The 19,228-nt window shown below is 39.9% G+C and overlaps 2 protein-coding genes across 37 annotated transcripts in view; both read left to right on the forward strand.

Annotated features, from left to right (window-relative positions):
* Positions 1–7,902, forward strand: part of GK5 (glycerol kinase 5) — a 70,404-nt gene extending 62,502 nt beyond the window's left edge. For 5 of the 16 annotated variants that reach the window (XR_004735675.3, XR_013528593.1, XR_013528595.1 and 2 more), the window contains 4 exons: positions 79–211; positions 1,218–1,372; positions 1,900–1,980; positions 4,163–7,902. Coding sequence is in view for 6 of the 16 variants with exons in the window: in XM_035277761.3 (XP_035133652.1) it covers positions 79–227 (149 nt within the window). In the remaining 10 variants the exon portion in view is untranslated. Of the gene's footprint in view, positions 1–78; positions 2,205–4,162 lie in introns of those variants that run through there. The other 11 variants (XM_035277763.3, XM_078354057.1, XM_078354059.1 and 8 more) reach the window with 5 other exon arrangements.
* Positions 7,903–16,032: 8,130 nt separating this feature from the next.
* The window catches only part of TFDP2 (transcription factor Dp-2), a 174,827-nt gene continuing 171,631 nt past the window's right edge, over positions 16,033–19,228 (forward strand). For all 21 annotated transcript variants that reach the window (XM_054246950.2, XM_054246951.2, XM_008983732.5 and 18 more), the window contains exon 1: positions 16,033–16,375. The gene's annotated coding sequence lies outside the window, so the exon portion shown is untranslated. The remainder of the gene's footprint in view (positions 16,376–19,228) is intronic.

Here is a 19,228-nt window from a genome sequence, read left to right on the forward strand (position 1 = left end):
CAACTCACATAGGTTTGGATAAACTTTATGGATTCATGATTTGCCTTAAAATTTGAGATTTAATTTTTTTATCTATAGGGTTTTGGACTGACAAGGAGGAACTAAAGAAACTGAGACAAAGTGAAGTGGTTTTCAAGCCACAGAAGAAATGTCAAGAATATGAAACGAGTCTGGAAAACTGGGCCAAAGCAGTGAAACGCTCCATGAATTGGTATAACAAAACATAGCACTAAATGAAATGACCAAAGCCATGGATGTCTGGTTTATGTGACGTGCAGATGAGATGAAGCTCAGGGATAACCAATATGACAATGACTGAGAGGAGAACATTTTAAATACGTTTCATAACTTAAGAGAAGAAGAATTACTTTTAAAAAAAACAAAAAACTCTTATTTTTTCCCCTAAATCGTGGTAAGGCAGCAATACCTCAAAACTTTGTCTTCTATTTTGTAGCAAATTCCAAAGGACATTAGTCATTTCCAACCATATTTTGACAGTTAAGGGTCCGCTTCCTTTTTATACTGGGTCAGTGGTACATAGGAACATAATGATTTACCATGCAAGCTAATAGTTCTGGGTCAAGCACCATGCACGTATTGTTCCAAAATTATGTGAAATGTATTTCTTTAATTCTTTAAAATTAAGCGAGCTATTTGAAGTACATATAGCTAAAAAGAAAGAATAACTGAGAAAATGTGGAATTTTGAAACATTAATATTTTATGTTTAAAGCCATAATTTTCTAATATATCCAAATATGAGCTTAATATGTCCCTCTCAGATAAGTTATGAGTTAGTTAATGCTTTCCTTTACTGGTCTTAAAGACACTGCCTTAATTTTTCCTTGTTTAACCAAAATCTGAGCATTCTTTCTATGTTGAAATCACTGAAAAACTAATTTTAGTTAGTGAACTAAAAAGAATATTGATTTTTTAAGAAACAGAAAAATACTACTTATTTTCTTTCTTAAATAACATTTCTTTCAAAAACTTCTGGCTGAAGTATAACATGCTGGTAGTTAAGGTAAATCTTGCCTTTCTCTTGTTCTTTATCTTCTTTCATAGTTTAGAGGCTTGTATAAATAATGTCTTTCGTTTTTATTAAGTGCCTGATTGACAGAACTTAATTTGAAGAAAGTGCCCTAATTTATTGACCACTTAAGAATTGCCTTTATTGGGATTTTTTTTTGTTCCTGCATCTCTTTGATGTTTGTTCAGTCTACTCATCCCTCTGAGTATGTGCAGTGGATAGCTGAGAGGGGAGGAGAGTGTGTCTGTGCTCAGGATTGCCCTTCAGCCGCTCAGCCAGAGATCCACAGGGAGCAGCAAGGACAGTCTCACATTCTCAGACTTTCCTGCAAGAAACAAGAGGAGTAAGTTGTGAGTGGTGTCAAGCTGGATATAGAATTGTCCTAAGGCAGTTGACCCCATTTTCCAACATGTTTTCACTTTATTTGCCCCTCCTACATTTGCGGTAGGTTCCCTTTGGATCTGCAGCAATAATGACTTTATTTCTCTCTTGGTTAGGATTTATCACATAAAATCCTTTTATTACAAAACTAGGTATTTTAGTTACATAATAATGTAACTAAAGGAGACACTTACAGAGAATTTTGTTTTTGCTGTCATATATGTCCATTTTGGAGACAGATATGATAGAACTAGAAGTTAAATTGCATTTCTGCAAGTTCCATTTAAATGAACTTCAAGTATCTTAATTATTAAACTTTCTGATCAAGGCATTGTAGCAAATATATAATATCATTTAATCTATTAATTAAGATTTGGAAATATTTTTGTTATTAATAAATAGAGGTGTTTTATTTACTGTAAAAAGTCAAGCCTCATTATGTAGATAAATCTTTTTATTCTTTCCCCTGTTTGCATCCTTTCTATAAAGCTTAGTCACCAATTAAAGGCTTCCTGTCAAAATCACACGGAAGCTGCTCTGCTGTTTCACTGTTACACATTCTGTTTCTCAGTAAGTGTAATTTTTTTCTTTTACTTTTTTTTGTAGAGACAAGGTCTTGCTATGTTGCCCACAGTAGTCTTTAATTCCTGGCTTCAAGTGATCCTCCCACCTTGGTTTCCTAAAGTGCTGAGATTACAGCTGTTAGCCACTGCACTCAGCCAATAGGCGTTAATTTCATAGGAAATAATTCTTTTTGTTACAGTATACTGAATTGTCATATTAATACCTGAAAATTTGTTAGTTCACTTCTTTTCCATGTTCTTCTTTCCCAACATATAACCACAAAGTAAAGAATAAATACTTTGGGTTGGGCAAAGTGGCTCACGCACTTTGGGAGGCCAAGGTGGGCAGATCATTTGAGGTCAGGAGTTCAAGACTAGCCTGATGAACACGGTGAAACCTTGTCTCCACTAAAATACAAACATTAGCTAGGTGTGGTGGCACAATCCTGTAATCCCAGCTACTTGGGAGGCTGAAGAAGGAGAATTGCTTGAATCTGGGAGGTGGAGGTTGCAGTGTGCGGAGATCATGCCATTGCACTCCAGCCTGGGCAACAACAGCGAAACTCCATCTCAAAAAAAAAAAAAAAAAAGAATTAGTACTTTTCAGATAATGTTGGAAAGTAACTTTGAATGTCTCTTATTGGAATTGAACATCTTCTCAGTATCAGTGGCTATTTTTTTCTTCTGTGAATCTAAAAACTAATATTTTATTTTTAATATTTCTGGTCATTTTTAGTGACAGAGTTTAGTAAATATTTTGTCAGACTTAACCAATATCAGAAACATGACCACATTTGCTTTTGCGGTTGCAGAAACAGTTGATAAGATCAATTAAGCAACAAAATTGTCCCTTTTTTTTTTTTTTGGAGACAGGGTATTGCTCTGTCACCCAGGCTGGAGTGCAGTGGCACAATCTTGGCTCACTACAACCTCCACCTCCTAGGCTCAAGCAATCCTCCTGCCTCAGCCTTCCAAGTAGCTGGGATTATAGGTACATGTCACCATGCCCAGCTGATTTTTATATTTTTAGTAGAGATGGGGTTTTACCATGTTGGCCAGGCTGGTCTCAAACTCCTGACCTTGTGATCCACCCACTTCAGCCTCCCAAAGTGCTGGGATTACAGGTATGAGCCACTGCGCCTGGCCTATCTATCTTCCAAGTTTATTTTTCATTTGTATGCTAATATTTAAAGTTTAGAAAAATGTGTGCTATTTCTCAGCATGTTTTATTTTCCCTTTATGGATCTATCACGTATTTTTAGGAGGTCTGCAGCTATCTCATCAAGGAGGAGAATGTTCCTGTTCAGTCTATCTTAAAGTGCTACTAATTGCTTTTATAATATAGACTTACTGATTTTTTCATCTTTTATATCCAACTATGGCATGATTTCCCAATCTCATCACTGACATTTTGGACTGGCTAATTCTTTATTTTAGGATGCTATGCTGTGTGTGAAAGGATGTTTAGCAGTATCCCTGACCTCTGCCCTCTAGCTACAAGAAGCATCCCCTTAGTTGTTATAACCAAAAATGTCTTCAAACATTGCCACTCTTGAGAGGCAAAATTGCCCCCAGTGAGAGCCACTGACACAGGCTGTTAGAAGAAAATTGAAGACTCAGTGACTATAGTGTCATACCACTTTTCTTTTTGCCTCATTTTACCTTGAAATGGCTGTTAGCAAAAAAAAGAGGTAGTCATGTCTTGAAATAAATAGGGTTTCTATTTTGCTGATTAACGAAGAAAAAAATTCTCAGCCGGGCATAGTGGCTCACACCTGTAATCCTAGCACCTTGGGAGGCCAAGGCAGGCAGATCACTTCAGCTCAGGAGTTCAGCCTGGGCAACCTGGTAAATCCCCATTTCTACAAAAAATACACAAATTAGCTGGGTGATAGTCCCAGCTACTTGGGGGGCTGAAGTGGGAAGATCACTTGAGCTCCAGGAAGTGGAGGCTGCAGTGAGCCAAGATCGTGTCACTGTACTCTAGCCTGGGTGACAAAGTAAGACCCTGTCTAAATAAATAAATAACTCATGCTGTAATTGTCTTCTGATGTTTTCATCCACCCAGCACCACCTCTGCAGCTTTAATTACTGGAGTAGGGCCATGATTTCAGTGTAGGGTTAATGTATTCTGCAGATCATGTTTTATTTGACTTGCTTTTTTGCTTCCTTTTCATGTCTGAACAAAGGAGATGACGATTCTCTTTAATCTGCCTTCTGTGCAAACCTCTACCAGACTGGAAGCTCCCTGAAAGCAGGAACTTTCCGCTTCCCCAGAACTTAGCACTGTGCTTTCATGTTTGTGTAATGAATTTTTACTTTATGTCTGTTAGTGCAACTTTGTTTGTACACATTTTATCCTTAATATTACATACATTTGTTGATAGGGAGCAATTTATATTTCTTGTGAGTAAAATGTTTCTGTTGAATTAAGAAGAACTACTCTGTAGTGAGAGCTAGAATCTTCATATTGTTTATTTAAAATTTTTGGCCAAGCACAGTGACTCATGCCTGTAATCCCAGCACTTTGGGAGGCTGAGGCCAGAGGATCACTTGAAGCCAGGAGTTTAATTACAGCTTGGGCAGCAAAGTGAGACCTTGTCTCTACAAAAAAATTTTTTAATTAGCCAGGTGTGGTGGTATGCCTCTGTAGTCCCAGCTACTCGGGAGACTGAAGCAAGAGAATCTCTTGAACCCAGGAGTTGGAGGCTGCTATGAGCTATGATTGAGCCACTGCACTGCGGCCTGGGCAACAGAGCAAGGCCCTGTCCTAAACAATAAATAAAATTCTCAATATGTTTATATATTTGAAAAAATATTTGTGTAGAGATGCACATCTGTAAATACACATAGTGATACTAACTTTTTAAGGTTTAATTGAAGCCTTTCTCTTCACAGGTTGTATATAATTGACTGCAGATGACTAGCAGATTGAGTTTTAAGAGTGCCAAATGTTCTGGTGCTATAGGGAAGGAACTTCATAAATAGCCCCTCCTATAAGGGAACAGTTTTTAATTTAAAATAGTCCAGCTCAGGAGTCTGGCAAGAGTTTTTTAATTATTTGAGGAGAGATGTCGATGTACCCTAGAGTTCTTTGACTTTAAGTTATTTTAGAGTCATCCCAGAGATGGCCTAGAAGGCCCATTGAATCTACCCCAGAGGATTCTGAATCCCTTTGGGAAATTTAGACTATGGTTGCCAGTAAGAATTATAAAAGCCCCAGGACAGGCTTGGTGGCTCACACCTGTAATTCTAGCAATTTGTGAGGCCCACGCGGGAGGATCACTTGGGCCCAGGAGTTTGAGACCAGCCTGGGCAACATAGTGAGACCCCTATCTCAATTATAAAAAAGAGAGAGAAAGGCCAGGTGCAGTGGCTCACGCCTGTAATCCCAGCACTTTGGGAGGCCAAGGCGGGGTGGATCACACAAGGTCAGGAGTTCAAGACCAGCCTGATCAATGTGGTAAACCCCGTCTCTGCTAAAAATACAACAATTAGCTGGGTGTGGTGGTGTGTGCCTGTAGTCCCAGTGACTTGGGAGACTGAGACAGGGGAATTGCTTATCCCAGAATGTGGAGGTTGCAGTGAACTGAGATTGCCCCACTGCACTCCAGCCTGGATGACAGAGCAAGACTCTGTCTCAAAAAAAAATAAAAAAGGGAAAGAAAAAGCATGCACTCGCAAGAGAAAAAAAGCCCCAAACACACCTTGGACCTTTACAGCCTACTTGTTCCCAGAATCATCTTATTGTAAACCCAAAGCCAGGTCATCTGGTTCAAACCAGTCAAAATGGGTAATCTAAAAAAGTTAAATAGATGATTCAAAAATCTTGTTTTTTTTTTTTCTTTTTAAATCCTCTTTTCAAGAAAAAGGAATTATATTGTTTTTGTTTTTTAAGTTTTGGAGCCTCATAGCCATAAATATTTTGGCACCAGCATCTCTTGACACCTAAGTAATTTGGCTGTATTGTTATCATATTCCCATGGGACCTTTGTTCCTAGAGGAATGCAGAAATGATTTGGAGTGAGAAGGACAGAGACAAGTGCTTGCAAAATCAGATATTTCTGAAATTCTCTGTTATTTTAACTGTCTTTCCCCGCTTTGCCATAATTCTGGTCTGTTACCAAATGGCTGTGTTTAGACAGATAACTGTGGTGTTTAAGAAACAGATAATATAGGGACTCCCATTAAATGAGTCTTACCTTTATAAAAACTGCCAGACTTTTCCAGTCTAGCTGTACCATCTTATATTCCCACCAGCAATGTGTGAGTGATCCAGTTTCTCTGCATGCTCACCAGCATTTGGTGTTGTCACTATTTCTTATTTCAGCCATTCTGTTTATCCTTTTCAGTGAAATTTCTGTTCATATCTTTTGCCCATTTGCCATTTAAGGCAGGAGGATCACTTGAGCCCAGGAGTTTGAGGCTGCAGTGAGATATGATCGCTAAATGTTTGCTAAATGAGCCATATCTTTAAATATCTTAAAAGTTTTAAAAATCTGTCCAGTGGTTTATGTCATAATGTGGGAAATCTTTCCAGGCAAAGTGTACATAGTATTTTGAATATATTGACAATGTACTGAGCCCAAGAGTTCTCATATTCTTTCTTTGCTCATTATAGAATATGATACTAATACTGTATAATAGTAAATTTTCAAAGATACCTTTATACAGATATATACTTTGTACATAGTTATCATAATATTTCTAAACTTTTTATTTAAAATGAGCTGATTTGTGTAAAGGTTTCAGAATGATTTTGTTAATAAGTAATTAGAAACTTTCCTATTTGTGCAAGATAGTATCGATTCCAATTTGTATGACTCAGTAAATTTATAATTGTATTTCTCTGATGTTCTTAATGAGTTTTTCAGTTTTATTAAATTATCATTAAGAACCTTATAAATCATTGTTAAGATCTATATAGAAAATCAAGGATACACAGTAATAGAAATATTTTTCTTTTTTTTTTTTTTTGAGACGGAGTTTCACCCTTGTTACCCAGGCTGAAGTGCAATGGCGCGATCTCGGCTCACTGCAACCTCCACCTCCTGGGTTCAGGCAATTCTCCTGCCTCAGCCTCCCGAGTAGGTGGGACTACAGGCACGCGCACCATGCCCAGCTAATTTTTTTGTATTTTTAGTAGAGACGGGGTGTCACCATGTTGACCAGGATGGTCTCGATGTGTTGACCTCGTGATCCACCTGCCTCAGCCTCCCAAAGTGCTGGGATTACAGGCGTGAGCCACCGCGCCTGGCCAGAAATATTTTTCATCTGCATATGAATTTTCTCTTCCCCTTTTGTCTGCTTTTAGATTTAAAAAAACATTTACCTGGACATTCTTATTAAATACTATTACCTGTTTTGGTTTCTGCACATTAAGAAAGTCACAGAGAAGCTGGACATGGTGGCATGCTCCTCTAGTCCCAGCTACTCAAGAGGCTGAGGCCAGAGAATCGCTTGAGCCCAGGAGCTCGAGGCTAGCCTGGGCAACATGGCGAAACTTTGCAAAAACAAAAACAAAACAAAAAACAACCAGAGAAAGAGCATTTGTTAACTACAGTTGTGACTCTAGGTAAATTTGGGCCTTAATATGGTTAGACAAGAAGGGTTTTATGTAACCTTACCTTTTCAGATCCTATTTTATTATTCTACATTCTACATTCTTGCACAAAGGAAATTACTAGAGAAGAAGATTCTTTGTGGTGGGGAAAATAAAATTTGTTGTGAAAATATACTGTATTTTAAAATATTTAGAAAGATTATAAATAACTGGAGAACAGATAATTTCATATAAGAATATGATGGGATTAGCCTAGAAGATGTTAAAAATCCTTTCTAAAAATTATACTCTAAATTTATTTGGGAAACTACAATGAAACAGTGAATAAGCTGTACGTGTTGGTGTATTAAAGCAATTTTTATTTTGTGTTTCTCTACTCATTGCTTCAAGTTCACACACACAGTTAGTGACATGTATATGGGTAGAAGATTCAGTCAGATAATCTGGATTCCATTCCTTGACCATAGTGGAGTCTCTTATGAGCCCACGGTATTATTTCATAGTAAGAAATTTGAAGAATGATGAACATTGAGTTTGAAGAAAGGAAGAGGTTTTGTTTTTGTCATACATAGTGTTTTTAGTTCAAAGTAATATTAGTCCATTGAAGAGGACAAGGAACAGGGGACATTATGGAGATATATTGAGCTGACATTGCTGAAGTTTCTCTGGTTGTTTTGTAGCAATAATTTTGAAGAATGGGTTTATTTAAAAGAAATTGTAGAAAAAAAGAAATGATAATGATATTGAGTATTGGTGTACTTTTTGCTGTTTAGAAAGAAACAGAGCCCATTAAGAGGTGGAGATTAGGCTGGTCATGGTGGCTCACGCCTGTAATCCTTGCACTTTGGGAGGCCAAGGCGAGCAGATCACTTGAGGTCAGAAGTTCGAGACCAGCCTGGCCAACATGGTGAAACTCCATTTCTACTAAAAATACAAAAGTTAGTCGGATGTAGTGGGATGTGCCTGTAATCCCAGATACTTGGGAGGCTGAGGCAGGAGAATCACTTGAACCTGGGAGGTGGAGGTTGCAGTGAGCCAAGACTATACCATTGCACTCCAGCTTAGGGGATGAGAGGGATATCAAAAAGACAACAACAAAAAAAGGTAGAGATTATAAGGCAAATACATTAGATTTGCCACATTTTCCTTCCTCCTTGAACACCACTTCAGCAAGAACATTTGCTACCAGATCCGAGGGAGTTCTCATATCTTTTCACCCAGCCCATGGGAGCCCTTGTCATCTCTCTTCCAGAAAGCCATTATTTCTGTCAGCATCCCAGTCTTCGTCACCAAACACTGTAAAGAACTGAGAAGAACCTGAAATTTTGCTCTACTTTGGAAGCTAACAAGTTAGCCTCCCACCGTTTTATAGATACAGGTGGAGTATCCCTTATCTGAAATACTAGGGATCAGAAGTATTTTGGGTTTTAGATTTTTTTTTTTTTGAATATTTTCATTGTATCTACTTACCAATTGAGCATCAAAAATCTGAAAATTTGAAATCTGATATCCGAATCTGAGCATTGCCTTCGCACATCACTTCAGTGCTCAAAAAGCCCCAGATTTCACCAGCTTAGCCAATGTAGTGAGACCTTGTTACTAAAAAATATAACATCAGCCAGGCATGGTGGTCATACCTATAGTTCCAGCTACTTGGAAGACTGAGACTCAAGAATCACTTGAGCCCAGGAGTTCAGTGATCATGTCACCACACTCCAGTCTTGGCAAGTAACATGCTGTAATAAAGAATTTTTTAATTAAAAAATTTCAGATTGGGGAGCATTTAGGATTTCAGAGTTTTGGATTTAGGATGCCCAATTGTACTGAGAAAGATATGAGACTCGTCTCAGAGATTAAAGATGTTATTACTCATGGCATAGCAAGCATCAATTATCTTCATATTTACGTTGGTTCTCCTTGCCTCCCAAGTCCTGTGTAGAGCACCAGGTTGATACTGTGAATGCAGTGGTTTGTGGTATAGCTGAAGAACCTCAGGCTCAGGAAACCTGAGTCTTTTGTAATAGGTTGGTAGTAAACCTGTCTGATGCTTGTCCCAGAGGAAAATTATTTTCACGATGCTTGATCATTTGACAAAACTGCCCTCTGCTGTGAAGGGATATACCATCTCTGTCTCACAACAAAAGCCACAGTATCTCTGCTTGCAACACAAACAGAAATGAAAAACCTATTTAGAATTTTCCCCCAATAATAAATTCATTATCTTGATTGTGGCAATGGTTTCATGGGTGTATGCATACATCAAAACTCATCACACGGTTCACTTTATGTACCGTTTATTATATGTCAGTTATACCTCAGTACAACTGGGGGAAACAGTCTTGCTACTCAAATATGTCACTGGAACCTGCAGTCTCTGCATCACCTATGTGGTTTTTAGAAAATCAGAATTTCAGGCCTTATCCCAGACCTACTGAATGAGAATCTGTATGTTAATAAGATTCCTGGTATTTAATTTTTAATTTTTTGTTTTTAAATAATTTTAGACTTACAGAAAAGTAAAATAGTACACAGAGTTCTCTTTTCATTAACTTCTACTTAACATTATGTATAACCATAATACAATTACTTAAACCAGGAAATTCACATTAATACAGTGGTATTAACTAATCTACAGACCTTATTTGAATTTTGCCTGTTTTCTGAGTGATGTTCTTTTTCTGGTTCAGAATTCAATCCAGGATCCCACATTGTAGTTAATTTTCATGTCTCCTTAGTCTCCTCCAATCTGAGACAGTTCCTCAGTCTTTATTTCTTTCATGGCCTTGACATTTTTGAAGCGTACTGGAAGTTATTTTATAGAATGTCTCTCAGTTTGGCTTGGCCTGATATTTTCTTGAGAGTAGATTGAGGTTTTGCACTTCTGTTAAAATATTGCAGAAATGATATTGTGGATTTCTCAGTGCATCCTATCAAGAAGCTATATTGCTGTGTCTTATTACGGATGATGTCAACCTTGATCACTTGATTAAGATAGATTAACATAGTGTCTGCCAGATTTTTCCACTGTAAAGTTACTATTTTTCTTTAGTAGTTAATAAGAATTTTCGGGAAAGATACTTTGAAACCATGTAAATATCCTGTTTGCCATCACACTTTTCACTCACTAGTTTTAGTGTCGGTGTATAGTTCTTTCCTGCAACAATCATTCGGGTGTTGAATGCTTAGTAATGGTGATTTTTCCATTTGCATTATGCCTTTTTATTTATTAATTGAAATCTGTTGTATAGAAGAGCTGTCTCTTATCCTCCATTAATTTATCATTCAATTATTATCATCAGTTTTGGTCAGCTCTTGCCCCACTTCCTATCATCTTGGCCTACCTATTAATTCTACTTGTTGCAGCAATCATCTGCCCCGGTGTATCATGACAACACCTTGACTCATTTTGCCTTACCATATCTCCTGTTCTGGACTGGGATTTCCTTGCCTCTCAGCTTGGAATACTTGTCTGAACCTGCTCTGTTATTTTCGCTCATGTCAAAACCTCGAACTACTAGAGAGTTGACACCTGACAGAGCAACTTTTCATTGTATGGATGGGAGCCAGTGTGTAAATATGCTCCTCTTCTGCCCTTCAAGTGGACAATTTTGAAGTGTGCTCTTCAAAACTTCTTGGAGGGGGCCAGGCGTGGTGGCTCACGCCTGTAATCCCAGCACTTTGGGAGGCTGAGGTGGGTGGATCACGAGGTCAAGAGATTGAGACCATCCTGGTCAACATGGTAAAACCCCGTCTCTACTAAAAATACAAAAAATTAGCTGGGCATGGTGGCACATGTCTGTAATCCCAGCTACTCAGGAGGCTGAGGCAGGAGAATTGCCTGAACCCAGAAGGCGGAGGTTGTGATGTGCCTAGATAGCGCCATTGCACTCCAGCCTGGGTAACAAGCGAAACTCCGTCTCAAAAAAAAAAAAACTTCTTGGAGAATCCCCTCCAGGATCAAGCCTCCAGCAGTGATCATCGCAGTAGCACATCTCAGTAACCCATAACACATGGGGTTGGCTTTTCCTCTTTCATATTTCACTCTTGCTATCTTCCACTCCTGTTTGTTGGAATCATCTCCCAAAATAAACCAACTGCACGTAAGAAATTGTGTCAGGGTGTTTGTGGGGAAGGAGAACCAGCTAAGATCTCTGCATTACCAGTTGCTAAATATTTCGACTGTCACCCCTGTTCATAACCAAGACCCTAAGGAAAATTTCACATATACAAAGGAGACAAGAATATTCATAGCATCAGATTAGGAAAAAAGGTAAAAATCCCAATTGCCTTTCAATAAGGGAATGGATTATGTGCTGGGCACGGTGGCTCACATCTGTAATCCCAGCACTATAAGAGGCTGAGGCGGGCAGATAACTTGAGGTCAGGAGTTTGAGACCAGCCTGGCCAACATGGTGAAACACCATCTCTACTAAAAATACAAAAATTAGGGGTCTAGTGGCACGCACTATAATCCCAGCTACTCAGGAGGCTGAGGTTGCGGTGAACCGAGATTGCACCACTGGGCGACAGAGCAAGAGTCTGTCTCATGAAATAAAAAATAATAAAATAGATGGAGTATGTAAATGTTATTTTTGCATTAGTGAAAATGAATGACCATCCATCAAGATAGATGACCCTCTTAAACAAAATATTGAAAAAATATTTTGCAGATGAATAATAAATTTTATCCCAAATTTATGAAGTTCAAAAACATGAAAAGCTAGCAATATATTATTTAGATATACATACACATGTGTTAGGATTATAAAGAAAAGCATGGAAACTATACATAGAATTTAAGATGTGATTTTGGAAAGGGAAAGTTGTGGAGACACACTGGTAAGGGGCACATGAGGCGTCAGTGGTGTTGGTGGTGTGTTGCTTAAGCAGGTACATGAGGGTCCATCATGATTCTTTATACTTCACATTTACTTTATATTTTTTAGGGTGAATAAAATATCCTAAAAATATTTTAGGTTTGATATTAAAAACAGGTTACTTTTAAGGGTTACTTTGAAATCCTTCTACTGCTCTAATGTAGTCATTCCAGAAAACTGGGGAGAGGTTGAATCCCTCCCTGAGGAAATTTTGAGGCTTTGATTCTACTCTGTCCTATTAAGGTGATTAAACTGTACATAACAGGATTGTTTCTAGAAGCAAGACCCAGATTTAACACTTAGGAGTATTATTTCTTTTGTCAGTCACTAGATGGATTAGGTGTGAAAAGAAGATGCTTTAAAAAAAATCTGAAACTGTTCTGACAACTGCAGATTTTTGTGTGTGATAAAGGTGTCACTAAGGACCTTCTTAAAGTGTGATTTTTGGCTGGAGAGGCAGCACCAGCATCAGTGGGAAGCCTGGTGGAGATGCAGAATTGAAGCCACACCTTACAGTCTGAATATTAAGATTCCCTAAGGGATTACAGTGCATCTCAAAGTTTGAGAGGCAGTGGTCCATGAGTCTGGTATGTCCACCTGCAAAAGCAGTATCCAGCGCCAGGAGAGGGGGCAGTGCACGGAAATGCCTTGGGTTTCACTGTAATGCATCTGTCTTTTTCACAGCCCTCTTTGTGGCTATTCTGTGGCCCACATATTTCTAAGTAGGGAGGACTTTATTATACCTCTCTCCTCTTTCCAAATTTGCTTGGCTGTGGACTCTGATCTATTCAGTAAAAACATTGAACTTCTGCTAAGCACTGAGGAGATGATAGTGAATAGAATGATATGGCTCTGACTCTAGAAGCTTACAGTCTAATGGGATGCGGGTAGGAGGTAAGTTTAATGAATGTTGGAAAGTCAAAATTTTATGGGAAAGAGTTGGAGACGGGGACTCGGGAAGCTTTTCTGGAGAAAGTGTTGTTTAAGTTTAGATGAGAGGGCATGTGCAGGTGAGTTGTGGGTGAACTGGGGAATTGTTCGAAGCATAAGGAATACAAGTGAATGGAGCTTTTTGGACATTTGTGTTTGTATTGCCAATGCCTTGCATAGTTCTTGGCATACAATAAATGCTTAATAAGTGTTTGCCGGATCAATAAATGTTCTGCCACATTTCAGATGTCTACTCTGGCATTGGAGGTGGTGGAAACTTTATTTTCCTTTTCAAAGGAAATAAGATCCCTTAATGGGAAAATAAGAAAGAAGACAGAAAGTTGACTGTTGTGCAAATTGCTAAATTGGAACTATGAGTGGGAATAAAAAATTGATTTACATGAATTTTCTTCCCTGTAGCAACTTGACAATTTATTCTGTTCTGGAGAATTCTCAGTTTTTGCCTTAAAAACCAAGCTGTTCCTCCTTATTCTGAATTTCTTGGCCTGCTGTGAAACTAACATTTACTGTCTTTTACAACATACCCTGATTAGGTCATGGAAATTCACAACTAAATCAAACTAGTATATGGAAAATTTGAAACTTTCACTGCCCATTTTATGTAATGGCATTGGGAGGTGTTATAAAACACTGACTTTTAAATCAGTTTTTTCAAAAGCTCTATTATACAATGAATATAATAATTGCCATCATTTGTTGAACACTTACTCCATGGATTACATAGCAAAATCCTCATACTGCCTCTGCAAGAGAATAAGTTGAACCATATAAAAGTTGCCCAGTATCAGCAATTTCATATGGTTCTACCTAGTATCGTCAGACTCTCACCTTAGAAACACATAAAGAGGTTAGGGAATCCCTGATAACCATAAGTTAACTCCAAATTCTGTACTGAGTTTCTTTTATAGATAAAGAGATCCTAAGATAGTTACAGCTCCTCTACAAGGTTTCCCCACATTAGCCCAAGCACTTTGTGTGTATACTTACGGTTATTTACACATTGAACTAAGGTAGTTTATAATCTGTTTCCCCTGCTACACTGAGTTCCTTGAGGGTGGGTGTTTTGTCTGTCTTGCTCATTTTTGCATATGTAGTGTCTACAGTGGTAAGTAGTCGTTGAATATAACCTTAACAACATTTCTTAAGAAAACTAAATAAATTTTTATGGATTTGTTACTGGAGAATGTGGAATAATCACTCCATTGGGGTTTTTGCATTTTAGAATCAGTCAGTGGAGTAGTGCATTTGACATTCTTGGTCTCTTAGGACTAGTTACATACAATTATGGATACAACTGTCTCACCACCCTGCCCTAGAGAAAGATTTGAAAGTGCTGTCTTACCTACCTCACCTCCTTTAGGCATTTACTTATATACCACCTTCTCTGTGCCACCTTCCCTGACCGAAGCCATTCCTCCGACACCTCTGCTTTTTTTTTTTTTCCATAGTACACACACTAGCATGTAATACAGTTTTTAGTTTGCTTATTCTTTTGCTTATTGTCTTTCCCATCCCGCTAGAATGTAAGCTCTATGAAGGCAGGAGTTTTTGTCTCTATTTTGTCCAGTCATTTCTCCCCATGTCAAGAATAGTGTTTGGGGCCGGGCGTGGTGGCTTACACCTGTAATCCCACCCCTTTGGGAGGCCCATGTGGCAGGATCTCTTGAGTCCAGGAGTTCCATACTAGCCTGGAAAACATGGCGAAACCCCTTCTCTACTAAAAATCCCCAAAATTAGCCAGGTGTGGTGCTGTGGGCCTGTAGTCCCAGCTACTCGGGAGGGTCTGGTCGGAGGATCACCTGAGACTGGGAGGTCGGGACTACACGGAGCTGTTATCCTGCCACTGGGCTCCAGTCTGGTGAGAGCGAGACCCTGTTTCAAAAACAGTGGCATTTGGAGATCTATAAAATTTGGAGTAAAATGAGAAAGAGCTAATCTTTTTAACGTGCTGCTCACACAGGGTTTTCCACATCGGCACAAATGGACAAAATCTTTTAAATATGGAACCAAGTTGACGAGTATTTGGGGTGTGTGCAGTTTCCGCGGGACATGATGACCTGACCTGGTTTGTATATTAACTTGAAGAACTGGGATATTGAAGAACCTCCACATTCCCAGTGGTCTCTAACCCGTTGTCTGAATAATTTCAAGGAGTTTCACAGTTGGCCCCACGCATAGCCTCACTTACGATCACTCGCCCCCCTGTCCCTTATTGATGGGAGACCCCGCAAAAGCCTGGGAACCGAGATGGAACTGGCTCAGTACCCCTCTTTGCAAGAAAGCTGGGGTTTTCCGGCTTCGGGGGTCAGCTGGAAAAGAGATTCCCAACCATGTCGCAGGGTGGGAGTAGGGAGATGAGATACAGGAGGGAGGAAGTGTGTCTAAAATTCTAGGCCTCAGGCCCGCAGCTGTCCCTGGAGGCGGCTGGGGAGCAGGCTGGTCCGGTCACTGCAGAGGGCTTCCAGGGAAGCCGCAGGGGGAACAGGAGGCAGTGGCAGAGTGCTCGAGGCCCGCCCCTCCATCTGGCGGCCCCCTCCCCACCTCGGGAAGCCTGGGGGCGGGGTTTGTTTACTCCGTGCACGCACCGCCGGCCCGGCCAATCCGTGGGGAGCGGCGCCCGCCGTCGCACATCCCGAGGGCCAATCGGCGCGCACCGTGCTGCTCCGCCGCCAAAGCTCGCGCGGGGGAAGCGGGGCAGTAGCTGGGCAGGGAGAGAGCAGACGAAATCGGCTGAGATCTCGGCTGTGGCGCTGCAGCCGCGGTCCGGCACAAGGGGCGCGCCCTGACCCTTCCTCTTTGGTCAGGCTTGAGGGCGCGCGCACGGTCGGCGTTCCGCGGCCTCAAACTCCTGGGCCTCCTTGACCGGGCAGGCCGCGTCTTCCCGGGTGTGAGTTCACCGGGACCGACTGCCGCCAAGCACTGGAGCCACAGAAGCGGCGGCGCTCGAAGACGCACTCCGGGCTCGGCCCGACAGCCTCGCTTGGCCGCCAGGTCTTCTGCAGCCGAAGGAGGTAAGGTCTGGGGCGAGGGCGCGGGCCCGCGCGCAGAGGGCCTTTGGACCCGGCCGGGCGCGTTCCTGGGCAGGTTTCCCTCCCTGCGCCCAGGGGCTCCCTTGCCCTCCCGAGTCCCATCTGTTTAGACTTGGGTTCTCCAGGCCTGGCGGATAACCCGTGAGTGTCTGGGCCGGAGTCGGAAGCCGGAGAGGGTCACCGGCTTATCGCTTAGAGCAAACTGGGGGAGGTAACGTCCTTGAGTCACGCCTCGTGGAAGAGGGGAAGGGCTGCTTTCTACTTTCTGGTTCTCTGCAAAGAAGGATGGCTTCTAAATCTGGTTTTCCGTCTTTTCCTCCTCCTTTAATGACTCACACGCCTCTGTCTCCACCAGGTGTGTGTGTTTGTTTTTAAAAAGAGTTTCTAAGATTCGTGTGCTTGGAAGAACCTCATATGTCCCATAAAGGAACTTTTCTCTAAAGTAGAGGATCACTTTTTGGGCCCAGACTCCTTTGAGAAAATCTGGAAAGCCAGGGTTTCTCTTCACAAAGGAGTATGAGGGTTTTCCTATCTTCTCGCTGAGAAACAGTACAACGAAGTGGATGAGCGCCCAGTCTCTCTTACCAGGCTGTGCTATCTTCCATTGTGTGATCTCGGTTTCTTCATCTGTAAAATAGATAGATCTACCTATTCGGAGTGTTTCAGGGAGTAAATGGACTAATGTATGGAATGCAATCGTAAGAAAATTCTCCATTTTTAAGTGCTCTGCATTAGTTAGGCATTTTTATTATTAACTACCATGGATGCTGGCTTAGTAAAGGACCCAATATATTATTTTCCTTTTCCTGTTGAAACAGTGAACAGGCTCATTCCTTTTCCATATTCACTGCTGAGCTACCTTTGAGCCCATGAATACATTTATCTTTTCCTCATTCCATCTCAGAGGGCACAGACTCCCTGTCTCACTTACTTGCTGTCTTGCAGTAAGGCTGTGTTATAGCTCATCCTTCTTCCCCTCTGTCCCCAAGATCTGAGTTTTGTGTCTTTTCATTTGACTAGCACAACCTGTTTTTTTTTTTTTCTGGGCCATGTGTTTTCTCTTCCCTTAATTAGTTGAATTTATCTTCACCTAATAAAGTTATTTACCTGTTTTTTTTTTGTTTTTTGCTCGTGAGTATATATTTATCTGTTTTATATATGGCATAATCATGACCCTGTCTCTGTGTAAAAGTAAATATAAAATAGCTTAATTGATCTATACTGTAGCTTGCTTTTCCATTTCGTTGGTTAGCCTGTTATTTAGCTAAACCTTTATCACTATCAGGTTACTATAATTAATCTTTAATGGCAGCGTCCATTCTCAGATAGTACCAGAAGAAAAATCAAATGCCTGGACCCCAGATTCTGTCACACTTGTGTACTGGCTCTGGATGTGTTTGTTATTTATTGGAACATCTTATGCCTGTAACTAGTCTAGTCTAAGAGTAGACATGGTGTCTGTAGCGTTGTTCTGGCCTAGCAGTTGCAGTTTCAGCACTGTGGCACTTGAATTTGTTAATAAAGGTCCAAGACATACTAAACTCTTTACTTTTCAGTTCTCTTCATTAATGGGTGTTTAAAAAAGAAAGCTGAATTTTTCCAGTATGTAATATTTCATATTTTCATTTTGGATCATGTAATTCCTCCCACCCCGACTTTTGTGAATGTGCAGTCCAAGTGGCACATTAAAGTTTTTCTGTTGCAGCCAAAATTCTTAAACATCTGAGCTTGTGTTCTCGATATAACTTGAAATGGGATGTATTTCCTGATCATCGTCTTTTAAACTCTTATTGCAATACGTGTTATAATGGATCTCAGAAGAAACTAGAAAGCATAGATTGAGAGTTCTTTTAGATCATAGAATTTTAAATTATAGTGGATTTTAAAGAAAATTAAATACACTCACCTCTTCATGCTTCAGTCCTTTCCATTTTAATCTGGGATACATGACTCTAGAGATGGGGCATGAATAGATATAAAAGTAGGCTTGTGAACTACTGGAAAGGTTAAGCAAAATTATGCACATTTGTGTATTTTGGGAGAGATTGTTTATAGTGTCATAGTTTCTGAAGCAAAGTTATTTGATCAATTCTAGCTTTTTTTAAATTTAAATTAAAAATTTTTTCAAAACAGGGTCTCTCTCTGTTGCTCAGGCTTGTCCAAAATTCCTGGGCTCAAGTGATCCTCCCACCTCTTCCTCCTAAATAGTTGCGGTTACAAGCGCACCCCTCGGTGCCATGCTTGGACAACCCTAATTTTAATAAAATTATTTCTTTTACTGAACTAGAAATTGTGTCTTCACTGTCTCTTCTGTATTGTGGGTTTTCAGTTATTTGAAGATATTTACATTCCACTGAGTGTTTTCTTCGCTGGAATATATATATATTTATATTTGGAGGAAGGGAGCTGGAAAAATAATCTTTAACCTCTTCTAGTAACTTTTGTGTCATTGTTTTCATTTGCATCTCTTCACAGAACTGATAACCCACTTGTGGATTTTATTTCTTCCATACTCTTCTGATGAGCATAGTACCCCAAATTAGGTATTAACTAGTATAGAAGATTGTAAGTTTCCTCTTTGATTTTAAAGCATATACTTTAAGAGTAGACTTGCTTCTTTGGCAACCACTTTACACTGTTAATTTATAATAATTTACTAGTTAAGAAGATTAACTCTGAAGCTAGTGAAGCTAGGCTTCCTGTGTTTAGATCCTAGCTCTGCAGTTCATCAGCTGGGTAACCTTGACTAAATTATGTAAACACGCTGGGCCTCAGTCTCCTCATCTTTAATATGGCATTAATAATAGTGTCTACTTATACAATTCTTAAGATAAT

This window comes from Callithrix jacchus, chromosome 17 (genome assembly GCF_049354715.1).
Source record: "Callithrix jacchus isolate 240 chromosome 17, calJac240_pri, whole genome shotgun sequence".
In the NCBI taxonomy this organism is placed as follows: Eukaryota; Metazoa; Chordata; class Mammalia; order Primates; family Cebidae; genus Callithrix; species Callithrix jacchus.